The sequence below is a fragment of the Fragaria vesca genome, linkage group LG5 (assembly GCF_000184155.1).
Source record: "Fragaria vesca subsp. vesca linkage group LG5, FraVesHawaii_1.0, whole genome shotgun sequence".
Classification (NCBI taxonomy): Eukaryota; Viridiplantae; Streptophyta; class Magnoliopsida; order Rosales; family Rosaceae; genus Fragaria; species Fragaria vesca.
This window is the reverse complement of record NC_020495.1, coordinates 27,251,876-27,266,285: the sequence shown is the minus strand read 5'-3', so window position 1 is coordinate 27,266,285 and position 14,410 is coordinate 27,251,876. Positions and strand designations below refer to the sequence as shown.

The 14,410-nt window shown below is 45.8% G+C and overlaps 2 protein-coding genes and 1 non-coding gene across 3 annotated transcripts; 1 reads left to right on the top strand and 2 right to left on the bottom strand.

Annotated features, from left to right (window-relative positions):
* Positions 1 to 459: 459 nt before the first annotated feature.
* On the bottom strand, positions 460 to 5,477 carry LOC101306925. The gene is made up of 4 exons (XM_004300585.1): positions 4,561 to 5,477; positions 2,128 to 2,730; positions 1,756 to 2,047; positions 460 to 1,220 (listed from the first exon to the last, which is right to left on the bottom strand). Exons 1-4 carry the CDS (start codon positions 5,233 to 5,235, stop codon positions 1,186 to 1,188), a joined length of 1,605 nt encoding a protein of 534 aa, XP_004300633.1. The 5' UTR covers positions 5,236 to 5,477; the 3' UTR covers positions 460 to 1,185.
* A 3,005-nt stretch (positions 5,478 to 8,482) lies between these two features.
* LOC101306637 (probable serine/threonine-protein kinase At1g18390-like) lies at positions 8,483 to 10,603 on the top strand. The gene has a single exon (XM_004300584.1). It carries the CDS (start codon positions 8,540 to 8,542, stop codon positions 10,403 to 10,405), a length of 1,866 nt encoding a protein of 621 aa, XP_004300632.1. The 5' UTR covers positions 8,483 to 8,539; the 3' UTR covers positions 10,406 to 10,603.
* Positions 10,604 to 10,712: 109 nt separating this feature from the next.
* TRNAC-GCA lies at positions 10,713 to 10,784 on the bottom strand. Its single transcript has one exon. It is a non-coding gene; the product is annotated as a tRNA-Cys (tRNA).
* Positions 10,785 to 14,410: the final 3,626 nt, after the last annotated feature.

Genomic DNA, 14,410 nt, shown 5'->3' with positions numbered 1-14,410 from the left:
CTACTTTGCTCTTTACTTTTACTAATATGATATTATGAAATGAATACCGGATATGTTTGAACTGTGAATTTGTTAAAGAGATCAGACACTTTGATGTGATGTATAGGTTAGCGCATTTAACATCAACATGTGTCGAGAAATTTAACTTCTAAACTAGCAAGTCACTTCTAGATTGCAAGCCTTCGGATATGCTAACATTGTTCAAGAAAAAAAAAAGTAAACCTCACTAGGAATTGTTTAGGTTGACAGAACTCGAAACAGTGTAGTTGAATAGTTGATGAGAAGAGACCATCAAACCTCATCAAAATTGGTCTAGGGCTGCTCAGTGAGAAGAAGCCGTTGCCATTGGGTTTTTGGGCCTGGTTTCAATCCAAAATTTATGATCATGCAATGACTGTCTTAATTTGATCAAATTGTTTCGAAATTCCTTTCTTTGTTTTAGAAAGAAAAAAAAAATTATCAAGGTCATGAATCATGATTAATGGACTGAATTCCGCCTGTGGTGCCCAAGTTCATGCTCGAGTCCTTAAAGATGGCATCTGCTACTGTACGGATTATTGGGTAAGCTATCATTATCGTGTGCCCGATAGATCAAGAAAATCCAAAGTAGTTTGATCTATTGCAACTAGGCACGCTATGATTGAAGAACAAGTATTTCTTTAAGAATTTGCCAACACGTTCTGGGTTTGGATCGGTGCCTCTTCACATGTACCCCTTAGCCGTCGGAAGCGGCCGAAAGTCTTAAGAGTGGAGTAAACATCACGTTCCACAGATTTGAAACTAGCATTTCATATATACGCACATCAACTCAATAAACAAATCCGCGCTAATAATTTCACAGCTAAAGTGCAACCAGACATTCTCCAAAGAAAAAAAACTGCACATCTCTCTCAAAGCTGATGTAGCCTAACAACATAAATTTTACAGATCCAAGAACGAGTATAATTTCAGGGCAACGATACTAGTACGTCCTTGCAGCATAACAAAGAACAATACGGCCTTCAACTCCTTCCACTTGAATGCATAGTGTTTTAGCTGTAGAGACATCAACTAAAGGACTTCCATTATGCTTGATTCGAATCTTGTCAGGTATACCGATGCAAAGAGTTCCTAATCAATATGTACAGATCATGAAATGCAGGTATTGTTGCCTGACCAAAACTGTGATTGCAATCTGGTGCCCTCTCATAATAAACCTTTTCTTGCAAGATCTTGAGCCGCTGTTACACAAAAGGAAGGGATAATGAGCATGAGTATGGATTGTCTTTTGATAATGGCACTTATGAAAAATGAGAAAAGAACGGCAAGTATGGATTGTGCTTCAATCATGGTAGGTATATATGAAAAGTGAGAAAAGAATGGGAAGTATGGATTGTGTTGCAATCATGGTAGATATGGAACAGAGACTAGACTACAACCACATTTCCTGAGCTTAATCACTCTAGACTACAAACTAATGGACTGAATGGTTAACCTGCAAGATGCCTAATGGTTCAAACTTCAAACTAAAACAATGCCAATACTTTGATAATAACTGCTTATAAGGTTTGCATTGCTGAGTGCATTGTCCTTGATCTTAAACGGCCAGGTACTTCTACAATGCGACTGTTTTCCTTATCAAAAACTAGACTAGATGGTCCTCGAAAACAACCAAAACTAACATAACACAGTTCGCTAAATTACGGGAAAAGAATATCACAAATCACAGAAATGACCATCAATTTTCATTAGAGTTATGGTAAGGGAAAGTGTTACCTTTTGAAGAAGATAAGACCACCACAACCTGCATAGTCACATTGTTTGGAGGCAGCTGCAATTTAAGAGGGAAAAGCTGGCCATTCAAAGGGCTTCGAGCACACACAACAAGCCCCTCAATCCCCGTCTCTTCCTCCAACTTCCGAGTCAATTCCTCAACCCCATTTCCTTTGAAAATCATAGAGTAACCCTGCACAGCTTCATCATCCACATCGCCATTATCTTCCGCTATATGGTAGTATATAGTCCTCCCTTCCACCTTCGGCGGTGACTCCACAAACGAATCATTCGACTGCAGCAGCATTATAACACACAGCTTAATACTTAAACACATGAACAAATTTAACCATCGAATCAAACAAAAATACTAACCTCTTGTCGTGTGTAACTGGCCGTTGATTTAACCGAAACAGACGAAGGAGAGCTGGGCTCGAAATCCAAAGAGTCCGAATGGGGCAGCGGTGGAGGCCCAGCGGGTCTATGCGCAGGAGACTGCACCTGAATCTCAACTATATCAACATCCCATAGAACCCAATCCTGCGTGGCTGTTCTATGAGGAATATCATGCGTCACCGAGTTTCTCCACGGTGGCAGTCCCCCATTGGCCCTCAGAAAGTGGCCGTACCGGGTCTTGAGCCGCACCTGATGCCCTTCCCGGACAGGTTCCCACTCGACGGAAGAGTCGAGCCGCGGCGGAAGAGTCTGGAGGACTTTGCGGCCAGTCATGCCGAGAAGGAAGGGCTGGTTGGAGGCGGTGAGGTACTTGCCGAAGCAGCTCTTGAGTCGGATGACGTGGTCGGATCCGGGGACGTGCTCGACGGTCCACTTGGCGGTCTTGGAGGAGCCGTTGCGGTCTTGGATGACGGTGTCTTCGTCTTCGTCGGCTAAGAGGTACTTGTCGTGGCGGCCGCGGAGGCGCACGGCCTTTGCGTTGTGGAAGAGGTCCATTCCGATTCTGAACTTGTTCGAGTTGGTCTGAAAGTACAAGATCGAGAAGACAAGAAGAAAATGAGTTGAAGCCTTGGTTGGAAGAGAAGCAGGTGTGATTGAGAATTTGAGATTGGATTTGGTTTCAGTTTCGGACAAATGGTGTGAAAAAAGTGTGAAGGCATTTATATATGTTTGAATGAGTAACGACAAAGGGAGTCAAGAGGCCTAATTGGACTACGCGGTTGTTTGCTTAGGTGTCCCTTGCGTGGACGGGTTTTCTTTGTAGGTTCCGTGTGTGGGGATATGGTATGGGCTGTTTGCTAGTCTCTTCATGGGTTTTGGGATAGGCCCATGTGCTTCTTATGTTTGTAGTTACATATTATTCGACAACGACACCTCACCTCGTGTTTACCATAGGCACGGCAAAAATCTATAGTGTGTACTGTGTAGGGTATTCATGGGGTATTTGATCTTAAAGTGGTGTTCACATGGTCATTAGTGACCATGATTTCACTATTAGATGTAAATCTAATGATTAAAAATATTATTTTAAAGTTAAGTTGTTTTATTCTTTATCTTTGGATTTACATCCAACAATAATCGACCATGATTTTCTTGGTTACTAAGTGACCATATGAACACTATTGTTCGATCCTAATGGAGATGAGATTCTGGCTAATAGGGTAACAGAAACAAGTATCCACAGTTCTCGTGAACAACACCTCGTGTTCACGAGAAAGTCTTGTAGTTATCGAACCACTAAATTACTAGATTTATCCGATCTAGATTTCCATGAAAAGAAATGGTAACAGTTTGTATTGTGAGGGTAGAATTGTGCACCATCACTATAGAGTAGTTCTATTTTGGGTGATATAGTGATGGAGATGTATAACTACATCAAGATGATGATGAAATCAATCACTGATATAAAAAGACTTAAAGGAGTGAAAAGTTGACCAAAGGTGCTTGTGTTTAGAACTAGTGCGGTTTATGTGTCCAACACCCATTGAGTTGTAGTGCGGAAAGGTTGGTGCAGGTTTGCCCTTTCGTTTCCATTCTCTTCCGTTTTTCTGATATATAAGGGTTGGTACAGGTTTATTTGGGCAGCTAAACCCTCTTGACTTTAGAATGTAGATAAAGATGCCACTATACATAATGGCATGCTATCATTCAAGGACTTCAAGCAAATATACTCAACTCACTTTCTTATTAAACTTCCAAGTAGACAAATTGAACTTGTTTAATTTAGAATCCTCTACACATTCATACATAGTTTGACTTGACAATCAAGATTGTTTATTTGGTTTCCAAGTTGAATGATCAACCACTTAGATTCATAATTCGTTAACTATTTGATTAATGAGCTTTAATTTTGGAGTTAATTAAGACCATTAATATATATAGATTACATTTTTACGACTCTATTTGATTTGTACCTTAACCTAACTTCCATTAATTGTTGCTCTCCACCTAAAGCCCTCCATACCTATATATGGACTTGTGTGAAATGTGTGAAATGTCCCTAATAAGGGAATTGGCCGGTGTAACTTGTTGGACAAATTTGTGTCTATGATCAATGCTTACACATATTGAAATGTAGACATGAGTCATTAGTCATTACCCTACATGTATACTATATGAGCCACCCCACACATTAGAGGCTGTAGTAATTCCTTCTCAAACACTTCACTCGCCTAACTAATGGCACTAGTTTAATCCAAACACTAGACTCTAAGCCTTTGTTCTATCACTCAAGTAATCCATGAATATCGATTATTCTTGTACCACTATCTCAATTATTATTTTGCCAAAAACCTTCACTAATTAATTCTCAAATTAACCAAAATTAACAAGATAACTGAAGAGAGAACATACCTGGTGAACTACTAGCTGTTTTGAAGAAACTTTCGGAGAATACCACGGCGACCTGGCTGAGAATAACGACCTCTTTGACAAAACCGACGTTTTCGGTGTCCTCGGAGAATAAACCGACATCGGCGATCCATACTCCGTACCATTATCAATCTCATCGGCATTAAACGACGAAAAACTCGACTGCTGCGACAGCAAAAAGTCCGTAACGTTCTCCGACACCGGAACCTCCGCCTCTTCCACGTCAAACAGAATCCAATTCCTTGTTGACGACGTGCTCGGATCATCATGCGTAATACTGTTTCTCCACGGCGGCGGTCCACCGTTAGCTCGCAAGTACTTCCCGCACCATGTCCTGAACTTCATCTGAAACCCGTCTTTTATAGGCTCAAACTCGAACTTCCAGTCGGAGAGCCTATCGGCTTCCGTCTGAAGCACTTTATCTCCGGTGGCGCCTAAAAGAAACGCCATGTCGGTTGCGGTGAGGTAGAGGCCGTAACAGCTCTTGAGTCGTATGACGTGGGGTTTGTTCTCGACCAGCTCCACCGTCCATCTCGCGTTTCTGGTGTCACTTCCCTTCCGGCTCTGTCTTACCGTCTTTTGATCGGCGTCGGCGACCAGGTACTTCTCGAGGTGGCTCCGGATCTTCACTGACTTGTACTTGTTGAAGATCTCCATGAAGAACAACTAGTGAGATAGAAATGAAACTACTTTAGGGCTTATCAAATACTATATATTCGGGGGAGAATTAAATATAAGATAGAGATGAAAAGGTTGATTGTGTTGGGGCTTTCTTGTTTGCTTGGTATTCATGTCGTGGTTTTCGAATTAGGTCTCAGTCAGCCGAAGATGGGAGGAAACTGTGTTAAGGGTTGGACTTGTGGCTCGATCAAGGCGTTCATTGACGAAACGACGATCATGAAGGTTCGAGGTAATTGGAACGATATATATTGGGGCGCGCGGAGGGAGGTGAGGTTCACGCGTTTCAATAAATATATGGGAGTGAAGCAATTGACTTGACCTAGCGTGTCGGGTATGTCGACGCGTATGTGTCATTGTGTCAAGGTCTGGTTTTGCGTCTCGTCTAGAAGCATTCCGGTGTTCTGGACGACTGGACCTGTTGAGAATTATAGTCTCGAGTCAACAAATATTGTACGGGGGTATACTCGTTGATTCATGAACTGATGAATAGGTTTTATTCACTGTATGGTAAAACCAAATCACAAACTATTCACTGCATGGTGAGGAAATGGAAGAAGAATTGATGGAAATGAATGAAGATCCCATTATGCATGCCTCGATCGTAAACAAATTTTAAGGAAGGTTTTTTAATGTGTTTTTTTTAAAAATTAAAAATTAACGGATTAACAGTAATAACAATCTACCGTTGAGCACATAGTCACATAACTCCCGATAAACCAGAAAAACCAATATTGATTCATCAATCACTAAAGAGCTCGAGGCGGAAACCAAGCGACTATTGAAGATCCGAGCTCATTTTCGCAAAGATGAAACTCACCTTGGCGAAAACAATCAAGATAGTTAGAGGAGTGTCGTTGCCCGTTATCATCATCTGCTAGGGTTTTTAGAAAATTTAGTGATGGATATGTCACGATTGTCAATTAGTTGAGTGTACTCTTCCTAAAACAGTATCTACGCACCTTGTTAGAGAACAGTACAATTTCTGAGAACTGTAATTAACTAATCACAAGCAAACATACAAAGGCAGAGCATATGATTCAATAATATGTCGAACAAGGAAACAAAAATATAGAAAAGATGGAAATGGATAGAGCTTATCTTATAATGAAAAACAAAAGGAAAATGTCCCCAAATTCTCCACTCAGGTATGCAACCTTGTTGCTTTCTGTGTCCGATTCATTGTAGGCTTGTTCCACAAATCACATATTCATCAAAAGTTCAAAACAACCGTGAACGTCGGAGGTCTAACGGATGGTGACACTTATAGCGACACAATCACAGTGGCGTTTGCGCTTCTGGGCCTGAAGTACTTTGTTTGGGGTCTACAATGGAAATGGGATTAGCTCATTTTATGGGCCAGCACGGGCCCTAAACCATAACCTCTGTGGCTCTGTGCTCAAGAAAAATATTAGATTAGGGTTTCAGCTTTGATCTTTGAAGTTTGAACTGTGCAGCAGAGACCCCTATGTTACTATTCCTGCGGTGCTGCTGCACTGCTGCGCCCTAACTTAATCATAGATTATCAGATCATAATCTTTTAATAATTTCCACAGAAATCGACAAATTATTAGACAAAGTGTTTATCAACACTTGCATCTTGGGCCCTTAACCCACAAGAAAAAATAGTCAAAAAGTCTAGTCTATATTTTCACTTTACACCCCAGTATCAAATGCTTTCGTTTTGGTATTGTCTTTTTACTTCTGTATTCTCAAGTAACTTTAAAGTTTGGTGCATAAATTTCGATTATACGAATCGGTTATTGTTAGTATATATCTGTGTTGGCACTCCTATACAAAACAAAATTGCAATGACTTGTTTCTCTACTTAACGTGTTAGAATTGTGAGGGTCATAAAAGTCTTATTTTGGTTATGATCTTTTATGCATTGAATATCTTATTTGATTGATTCCGATTATATATATTCAACTGTATTTGGACGTGGAGAAATCCTAATTATGTTAGGCTTCCTGGCATAGCAGATTTCATGGAAAAAGAAAGGAAGGAAACCTAATATGATTAGGTTATATATATCTGATTATTATTTGATTTGAGATATTATATTTATCTGATATTATTATATCTTTGTATGGTAATAGGAGAAGGACTTATCTATTGGAAACCAATATGGTTAAAGACGTGAATAAGGAGTAGAAGTTCTTCATCTATAAAAGAAGACGCAACAGCTATTGGAAGAAAACCTTTTACACGTATTATTTGGAGACTATCTTTGCACGCATAGCGTTTGAGAGATAATAATTTCAGCTGCAATAATTTGTAAGGTCACAAGTTCAACTGTTCCTTGTTGAGTTGAACTTGTTGTGTGTGTGATTGTGATTCTCTTGTGTGTTGAGAGAAGATCATTGAAGGAAGAAGAAGAAGGCGTTCTGCCTAGAGATAGGGATTTGTAACAGTATAAGGTTTACAAAAAGGTTGTAAGACTCTACACAAATTCATCTAGTTGAGTTCGTTTTCTGAGCTTGTGTTCCACAGTGATTTTTCCTCTATTTTGAGGTTTTTACACAGCGTCAAAAATCTGGTGTTCTTGTTAACTTTCTGTCAGTTCGTCGAGGATTGATCCCTGCTTCACATTCCAATACCTTTAGTTATCTTATATATCAAATGTATTAATCAAGACTTACAAAGTCACGTATACAAAATTACGTATGATTCGATCATCTAATATCTGATTTTACAAGTCATCGCATGAACCACGATCTTGATCTTTGTATGCTCTTAGTAATCAAACTTCATTGTCAAATGAGTTAGTTGTTAGTAATAATCCAACTTAGAGAATCCATGCAACCAAACCAAGGTGAACTACCTAACAATCATCCTTGAGGTTATTTTACTGCTAATCCTTGTAACTTTATGCTCATTGTTAGCCATTACTTGCTAATCAGCCAATTAAACGTGAATCATTATAAGCAAGGACTTCCCCCACTTATTTTCAACTTCTCAGAGCCAAAAAGTGAAAATACGTACTGAAGTATGGTACTGTCAGTACTGTGAATGCCATGTTACATTCCAAAAGTAAAAAGTTAAAAATGCATCATGACCACTGAAAACGAAAGAAGAGTAAGAAAAAGCAGGAGTCCACTCTACTGATCAGATTTTCCAATTTTCCAACCCACCTCGCCATTCGTTCTTCTTCGTCCCCCACCCACCCTTTTCGAGCCTTTTGTCTTCTCCTCACTCCTTCACGTGACTCTCTCCTCACTCCTCACTCCTCACCTTCATTTCAAGATCTCATCTCCCCCTCCCATTCCCTCTCACTTCCTCCATGCCTCCGCCGCTCGCCGCCTTTGTCTTCTTCTCAGCTCTCTGCCTCATTTGCTCAGTCCACTCCCACTTATGTTCACCTCGCCATCACTCTCTATGCCCACCCTTCACTTCACCTCCTTCTTTTCCCTTCTCTTTCTCACCAGCCTGTGGCCACCCCTCTTTCCAACTCAAATGCTCTTCAAACCACTCCCTAATCTCCATTAACAACCTCACCTTCTCCATCCTCCGCTACGAACCCAACTCCACTTCTCTCCTTCTCTCCCCCCACTTCACCAACTCCACACTCACCCCCAGCAACTGCTCATACCCTCACTTTCTTTCGATCCCTACCCGCTCCATCAATCTCTCCTCTTCTCCTTTTCGCTTCTCCGACGGCTCCTGTAACCGCCTCTCAGTTCTCGAACCTTGTTCCCCTCCCAATCTTCCCAATTGCAGCCATTGTCCTTGGGAATGCAAGCTCATACAGAGCCCGGTTAAGCTGCTCCACGGCTGCGGATCTAGCCGCAGCTCTGTTTCCAACCAGGGCTGCCAAGGCGATGTTTTGGGCTATCTCGACAACTACCTCCAGTTGGGGATCGAACTCGAATGGGACCAAGCTCAGGACTCATACTTCTCAAACTGCAGAGACTGCAAAGCCAACAACGGCATCTGCGGCTTCAACTCCTCTCACCCATTGCATCCCTTCCTCTGCCTCCGCACCAAATCCCAACTCTCTCCGCCTTGGATAAACAATCACATCCCCAACCGCGTCGCCATTTTATGTTCAATCTTCGCAGTGACATGTTTCATGGTTATAATTTCTATCTCTCTGGCCATAATCCGGTCCAGAAGACTCCACTCCGCCGCCAATGAAGAAGACCCCACCACATTGTTCCTCCAGCGCCACCGCTCCGCCAGCCTCCTCCCGCCGGTGTTCACCTACGAAGAGCTGGAATCCTCCACCAACAAATTCGACAGCAAGCGCAAAATCGGCGACGGCGGGTTCGGCTCAGTCTACTTAGCCCAGCTCCACGACGGCCGCGTCGTCGCCGTAAAGCACCTCCACAAGCCCCACAACTCCAAGGCCTTCTCCAACAAGTGCTTCTGCAACGAAATCCTAATCCTCTCGTCAATTGACCATCCTAACCTCGTCAAGCTTCACGGCTACTGCAGCGACCCCAGAGGCCTTCTTTTGGTCTACGACTACGTCCCCAACGGCACTCTCGGCGACCATCTCCACGGCCCGAAGAGCCTCTACCGGAAAGGCTCGATGACGTGGCAGGTGAGGGTTGATATTGCTTTGCAAATCGCCATGGTTATGGAGTACTTGCATTTCTCGGTGGTGCCTCCGGTGGTGCATAGAGATATAACGTCGTCTAATATATTCGTCGAGAAAGATATGAGAATCAAAGTCGGGGATTTCGGGCTGTCGAGGCTGTTGGTGTTCCCGGATACGGGTTCCGGGTACGTGTGGACCGGGCCGCAGGGGACGCCGGGTTATTTGGACCCGGATTACCATAAGTCGTTCCGGTTGACGGACAAGAGTGACGTGTACAGCTTCGGGGTGGTGGTGTTGGAGTTGATATCGGGGCAGAAGGCGGTGGACCAGAGAAGGGACAAGAGGGAGTTGGCGCTGGCGGATATGATGGTGTCCAAGATCCAGATGGGCCTGCTCCATGAGGTGGTCGACCCGGTTTTGGTGGTGGACGGGAGTGTGACGGATGGTGTTGACGCGGCGGCGGAGCTGGCGTTTAGGTGTGTCGCGGCGGAGAAGGATGACCGTCCAGATGCGAGGGAGGTGGTGGAGGAGCTGAAAAGGATTAGGAGCCGTACACGTGGGGTTAGCCGCGCTTCGAGTGTGATTGGTGACGAAAGGGTGATTTGACTTGAGGGGTTGATGGGGATGTAGTTTGGTTTTGTGTAGGGTTTGGTTGCTTGCACATGTGCATGGTTTGACTGAGGAGGAAGGAACAGTGTCTCAATCAGGATGGAAATCATGGAAGTGTCTGATGGGTTTCGTCGCAGAGACAGCTGCTTGAGATTGTGAATAGATCTGATGGGTACTTTCTTTTAAGTTTCCACTGTAGTTTTGGTCTTTTTACTCTTTGTTACTGAAATGGTAAATATAGCTTTTCCTCTTTTATTTAGTAAAAAAAATTGTAGTTTTATGGAACGGTAAAAAGAGGATGAAAAGGGTCCAACCGGGTTTGAACCGGTGACCTCTTGATCTGCAGTCAAATGCTCTACCACTGAGCTATGGACCCATCTTGATTGTTAAGCCAACTATTTAGATGTGCTTACAGACACCTTCTAACATATAGTGAATCATTCTAGCTCAAAAAAACCATGTCTTTTATTAATTTTCTCGTGATTGGGTCAAAATAACTCATGCGTGCTGTGTTTTGTAAAGCTGTTGAAATTGTTGTTTTAATTGGAATTGAGTGACTTACCAAGATTTCGTTCTCTTCAATTCTTTTCATATTAACACCGGGAACCTTAATTTTAAAAGAAAATGAGGTATTGCCCTACATTTCAAATTTCACTCAATTCGAGCTAAAACCTCTTGCACAGCACACGAGTTTCTAGCTAGTTTCATTTTTTCTTAGACTCCGGCTTGGCCCGCCTTAACCCGTCTTATCCTGCTTTGACCCGCCTTACCCATCTAAGCCTGCCTTGACTTGCCCAGGGCCACCAAGGGGCTGCCATGACCCTCCAAGGGGGCGCCATGACCCGCCTAGGGTCGCCAAGGGGTTAGGGCCGCCAAGGGGCCGCCTTGACCCGCCTTAGGGCGCCTTGACCCCCCTTGACTCGTCTAGAGACCGCCTTGACCCGTCTAGGGTCGCCAAGGAGCTGTTTTTACACGCCTAGGGCCACTTTGACCTCCTTAAGGCTCGTCGAGACCTAACAAGGGCCGCCTTGACCTGCCTAGGGCCGTTAAGGGGCTGCCTTGACCCGCTTATGGCCGCCAAGAGGCCACCTTTACACGCCTTGACCCTCCTAGGCCTGCCTAGGGTCACCTTAACCCGTCTAGGGTGGCAAACAGACTGTCTTAACCTGCCTAGTGACGCCAACGGGCTGCCATGACCCTCTTAGACCCTCCTAGGGCCGCCTTGACCCTCCTAAACCTGCCTAAGGCCACCAAGAAGCCGCCATGGCTCGTCAAAGGGTTGCCATTACCCTCCGAGGCCCGTTTAAGGCCGACAAAGGGGGCGCCTTGACTCGCCTTAGGCCACCTTGACCCATCTTGAACCGTCTTGACCTGCCTTGACCCATCTTGGGCAGCCATGGGGCCGCCTTAGGCCGCCATAGGGCCGCCTTGACCCGCCTTAGGCCTCCTTGACCGGCTTTGGCCCGCTTTGACCTGTCTTGAACCGCCTTGACCCGTTTTGACCTTCCTAAACCCGCCTAAGGCCACCTTGACCCTCTTAGACCCGCCTAAGGCCACCAAGAAGACGCCATGGTCGCCATGACCCTCATAAACCCGTCTAGGGCCGTCAAGGGGCAGCTTTAACCCGCCTAGGGGCTGTCTTGACCCGCCTAGGGGTTATCTTTACACACCTAGGGCCACTTTGACCTCCCTAAGGCTCGCTTAGGGTCATCATGACCTTCCTAGGCCCGTCTAGGGCCTCCAAGGGGCCGCCTTGACCTTCTTAGACCCGCTTAGGGTCGCCTTGACCCTCCTAAACCCGCCTAGAGCCACCAACAAGCTGTCATGACTTGCCAAGGGGTCGCCATGACCTTCCTAAGCCCGTCTAGGGCCGTCAAAGGGCCGCCTTGACCCGTCTTGGCCTGCCTTAGGCCGCCTTTACAGGCCTTGGGCCGCTAAGGGTTCGTCTTGACCCTCCTAAGGGTTGTCTTTACACGCCTAGGGCCGCTTTGACCTCCCTAAGGCTCGCTGAAACCTAACTGGGGGCGGCCAAGATCGTGTAGGGCTACCAAGGGGCCGCCATGACCTGCTTAGGGCAACCAAGAGGCCGCTTTTACACGCCTTGACCCTCCTAGGCCCGATTAGGGCCCCCAAGAGGCCGTCTTAACCTGCCTAAGGCTGCTAAGGGGCCGCCTTGACATGCCTAGGGCCGCTAAGGGGAAATCTGGACCCGTCAGGGGGCTGCCTTTACAGACCTAAGGCTGTTTTGACCTCCCGATGGTCTGCCATGACCCGCCTAGGGCCGCCAAGGGGCTGCCTAGGGCCGCCATGGGGCCTTCTTGATATGTCTAGGGCCGCCTTGACTCGCTTTGGCCCGCCTTGAACTGCCTTGGGCCGGCTTGACCTTGCTAGACCCGCCTTGACCCCCATAGACCCGCCTAGGGCCACCAAGAAGCCGTCATAACTCGCCAAGGGGTCGCCATGACCCTCCTAGGCCCGTCTAGGGCTGACTAAGAGCCGTCATGACCCACCTTTGGCCGCCTTGACCCTCCTCGGCCCTGCTAGGCACACCTAGGGCAGCCAAAGAGGCACCATGACCCACCTAAGGCTGCCAAGAGGTTGTTTTGACCTGCCTAGGTCTGCTAAACGGTCGCCTTGACCCGTCTAGGTCCCACCAGGGGCCGCCTTCACCCGTCTAAGGCTGCTAAAGGGCCACCTGGACCTGCCTTGGACCTCTTTTACCTACCTTGACCATCTTATGGCTGCTAAGAGGCCTCCTTGACACATCTACGGCTGCCAAAAGCTGCCTTGACACGCCTTGACTAGCTTTGACCCGCCTTGACCCGTTTTGGGCCGCCTTAACCATCCTATGGCCGCCAAGAGGCCGCCTTGACCCATCTAGGGCCGCCAAGGGGCCGGGTTCACCCATCTTAGGGCCGCCAAAGGGCCGACTTAACCCGCCAAGGGGCCGCCTTGACACGCAATAGGCCGCCAAGGGGTCGCCTTGACACGCCATAGGCCGCCAAGGGGCCGCCTTGATTGGCAAGACCCATCTAGGGCTACCTTAACCCGCCTAGTGCCACCAAAGGCTGCCTTGACCTGTTTAGGCCTGCATAGTGCCGCCTAAGGCCGCTAATGGGCCTTCTTAACCCGCCTAGGGCAGCTAAGGGGCTTTCTTGACCCACCAAGGGGTGGCCTTCACACGCCTAGGGCCATTTTGACCTCCCTAAGGCTCATCGAGACCCAACTAAGACGTCCTTGACTCGCCAAGGGGCTGCCAAGACTCGTATAGGGCCACCAAGAGGTCGCCTTGACCGCCTAGGGTGGCCTGAACCCGCCTACGACAGCCATAACCCGCCAAGGAGCCACCTTGCCCCGCCTAGGGCCGCTAAGGGGTCATCCTAACCCGCCCAAGGGTTGTCTTGTAACACCTTGACCTAATATTTATGCAAGTAAAACGAGTTTTAAACGGAACAAAAAACTCAAAATTCAATCTCAAATTTCAGAGAACTTACTGTTTGTTAAACGAATTTCATACCTATCGATATGTGGCTTCTATGTGTTACTCCCATCAGATCATACCCATCACGTTTAAACCTAAACGCAGTTGAAATCGTCGGAACCACCATGAACCTCCTAAGCAGCCCACTCTCTTCTCTTCGTTGGTTCTCCCTCCAAGCTTGAGGATTGGTCCAACAATACCTGAAAACTCGAAGGCGTTGTCGAGACCATATGGCGACAGTGCCCCCCTCTCCATAGGAGAGGAATAGCCGGAGATATGGTTGGATTGTCCTCATAGTTGGTGTCTTCCCCCTTATGAGTAGTGAAACCTGGAAGCTTCTCCTCCCTCCTTTTTCTCCCCCGGGTTAGTGAGATGAGTGACCCAGAAGCTTCTCCTTTCTTCTCGTTCCCGAAGTCCTCTCCTTTGTTTTTAATTTTTTTTTTAAGGACATATCAACCCAAATAAAAAAAAGATTATTTCTTATATTTTATAATTAAGGGTATTACATGTCTTAATAGGCC

Excerpts from the sequence above, each read along its gene's own strand:
- LOC101306925 (XM_004300585.1), bottom strand. The coding sequence starts at position 5,235 with ATGGAGATCTTCAACAAGTACAAGTCAGTGAAGATCCGGAGCCACCTC. Across the intron at positions 2,731-4,560 it reads AACAGCTAGTAGTTCACCAG|ACCAACTCGAACAAGTTCAG; the intron begins GTATGTTCTCTC and ends TTGTACTTTCAG. Across the intron at positions 1,221-1,755 it reads GGTCTTATCTTCTTCAAAAG|CGGCTCAAGATCTTGCAAGA; the intron begins GTAACACTTTCC and ends TTTGTGTAACAG.
- LOC101306637 (XM_004300584.1), top strand. The coding sequence starts at position 8,540 with ATGCCTCCGCCGCTCGCCGCCTTTGTCTTCTTCTCAGCTCTCTGCCTC.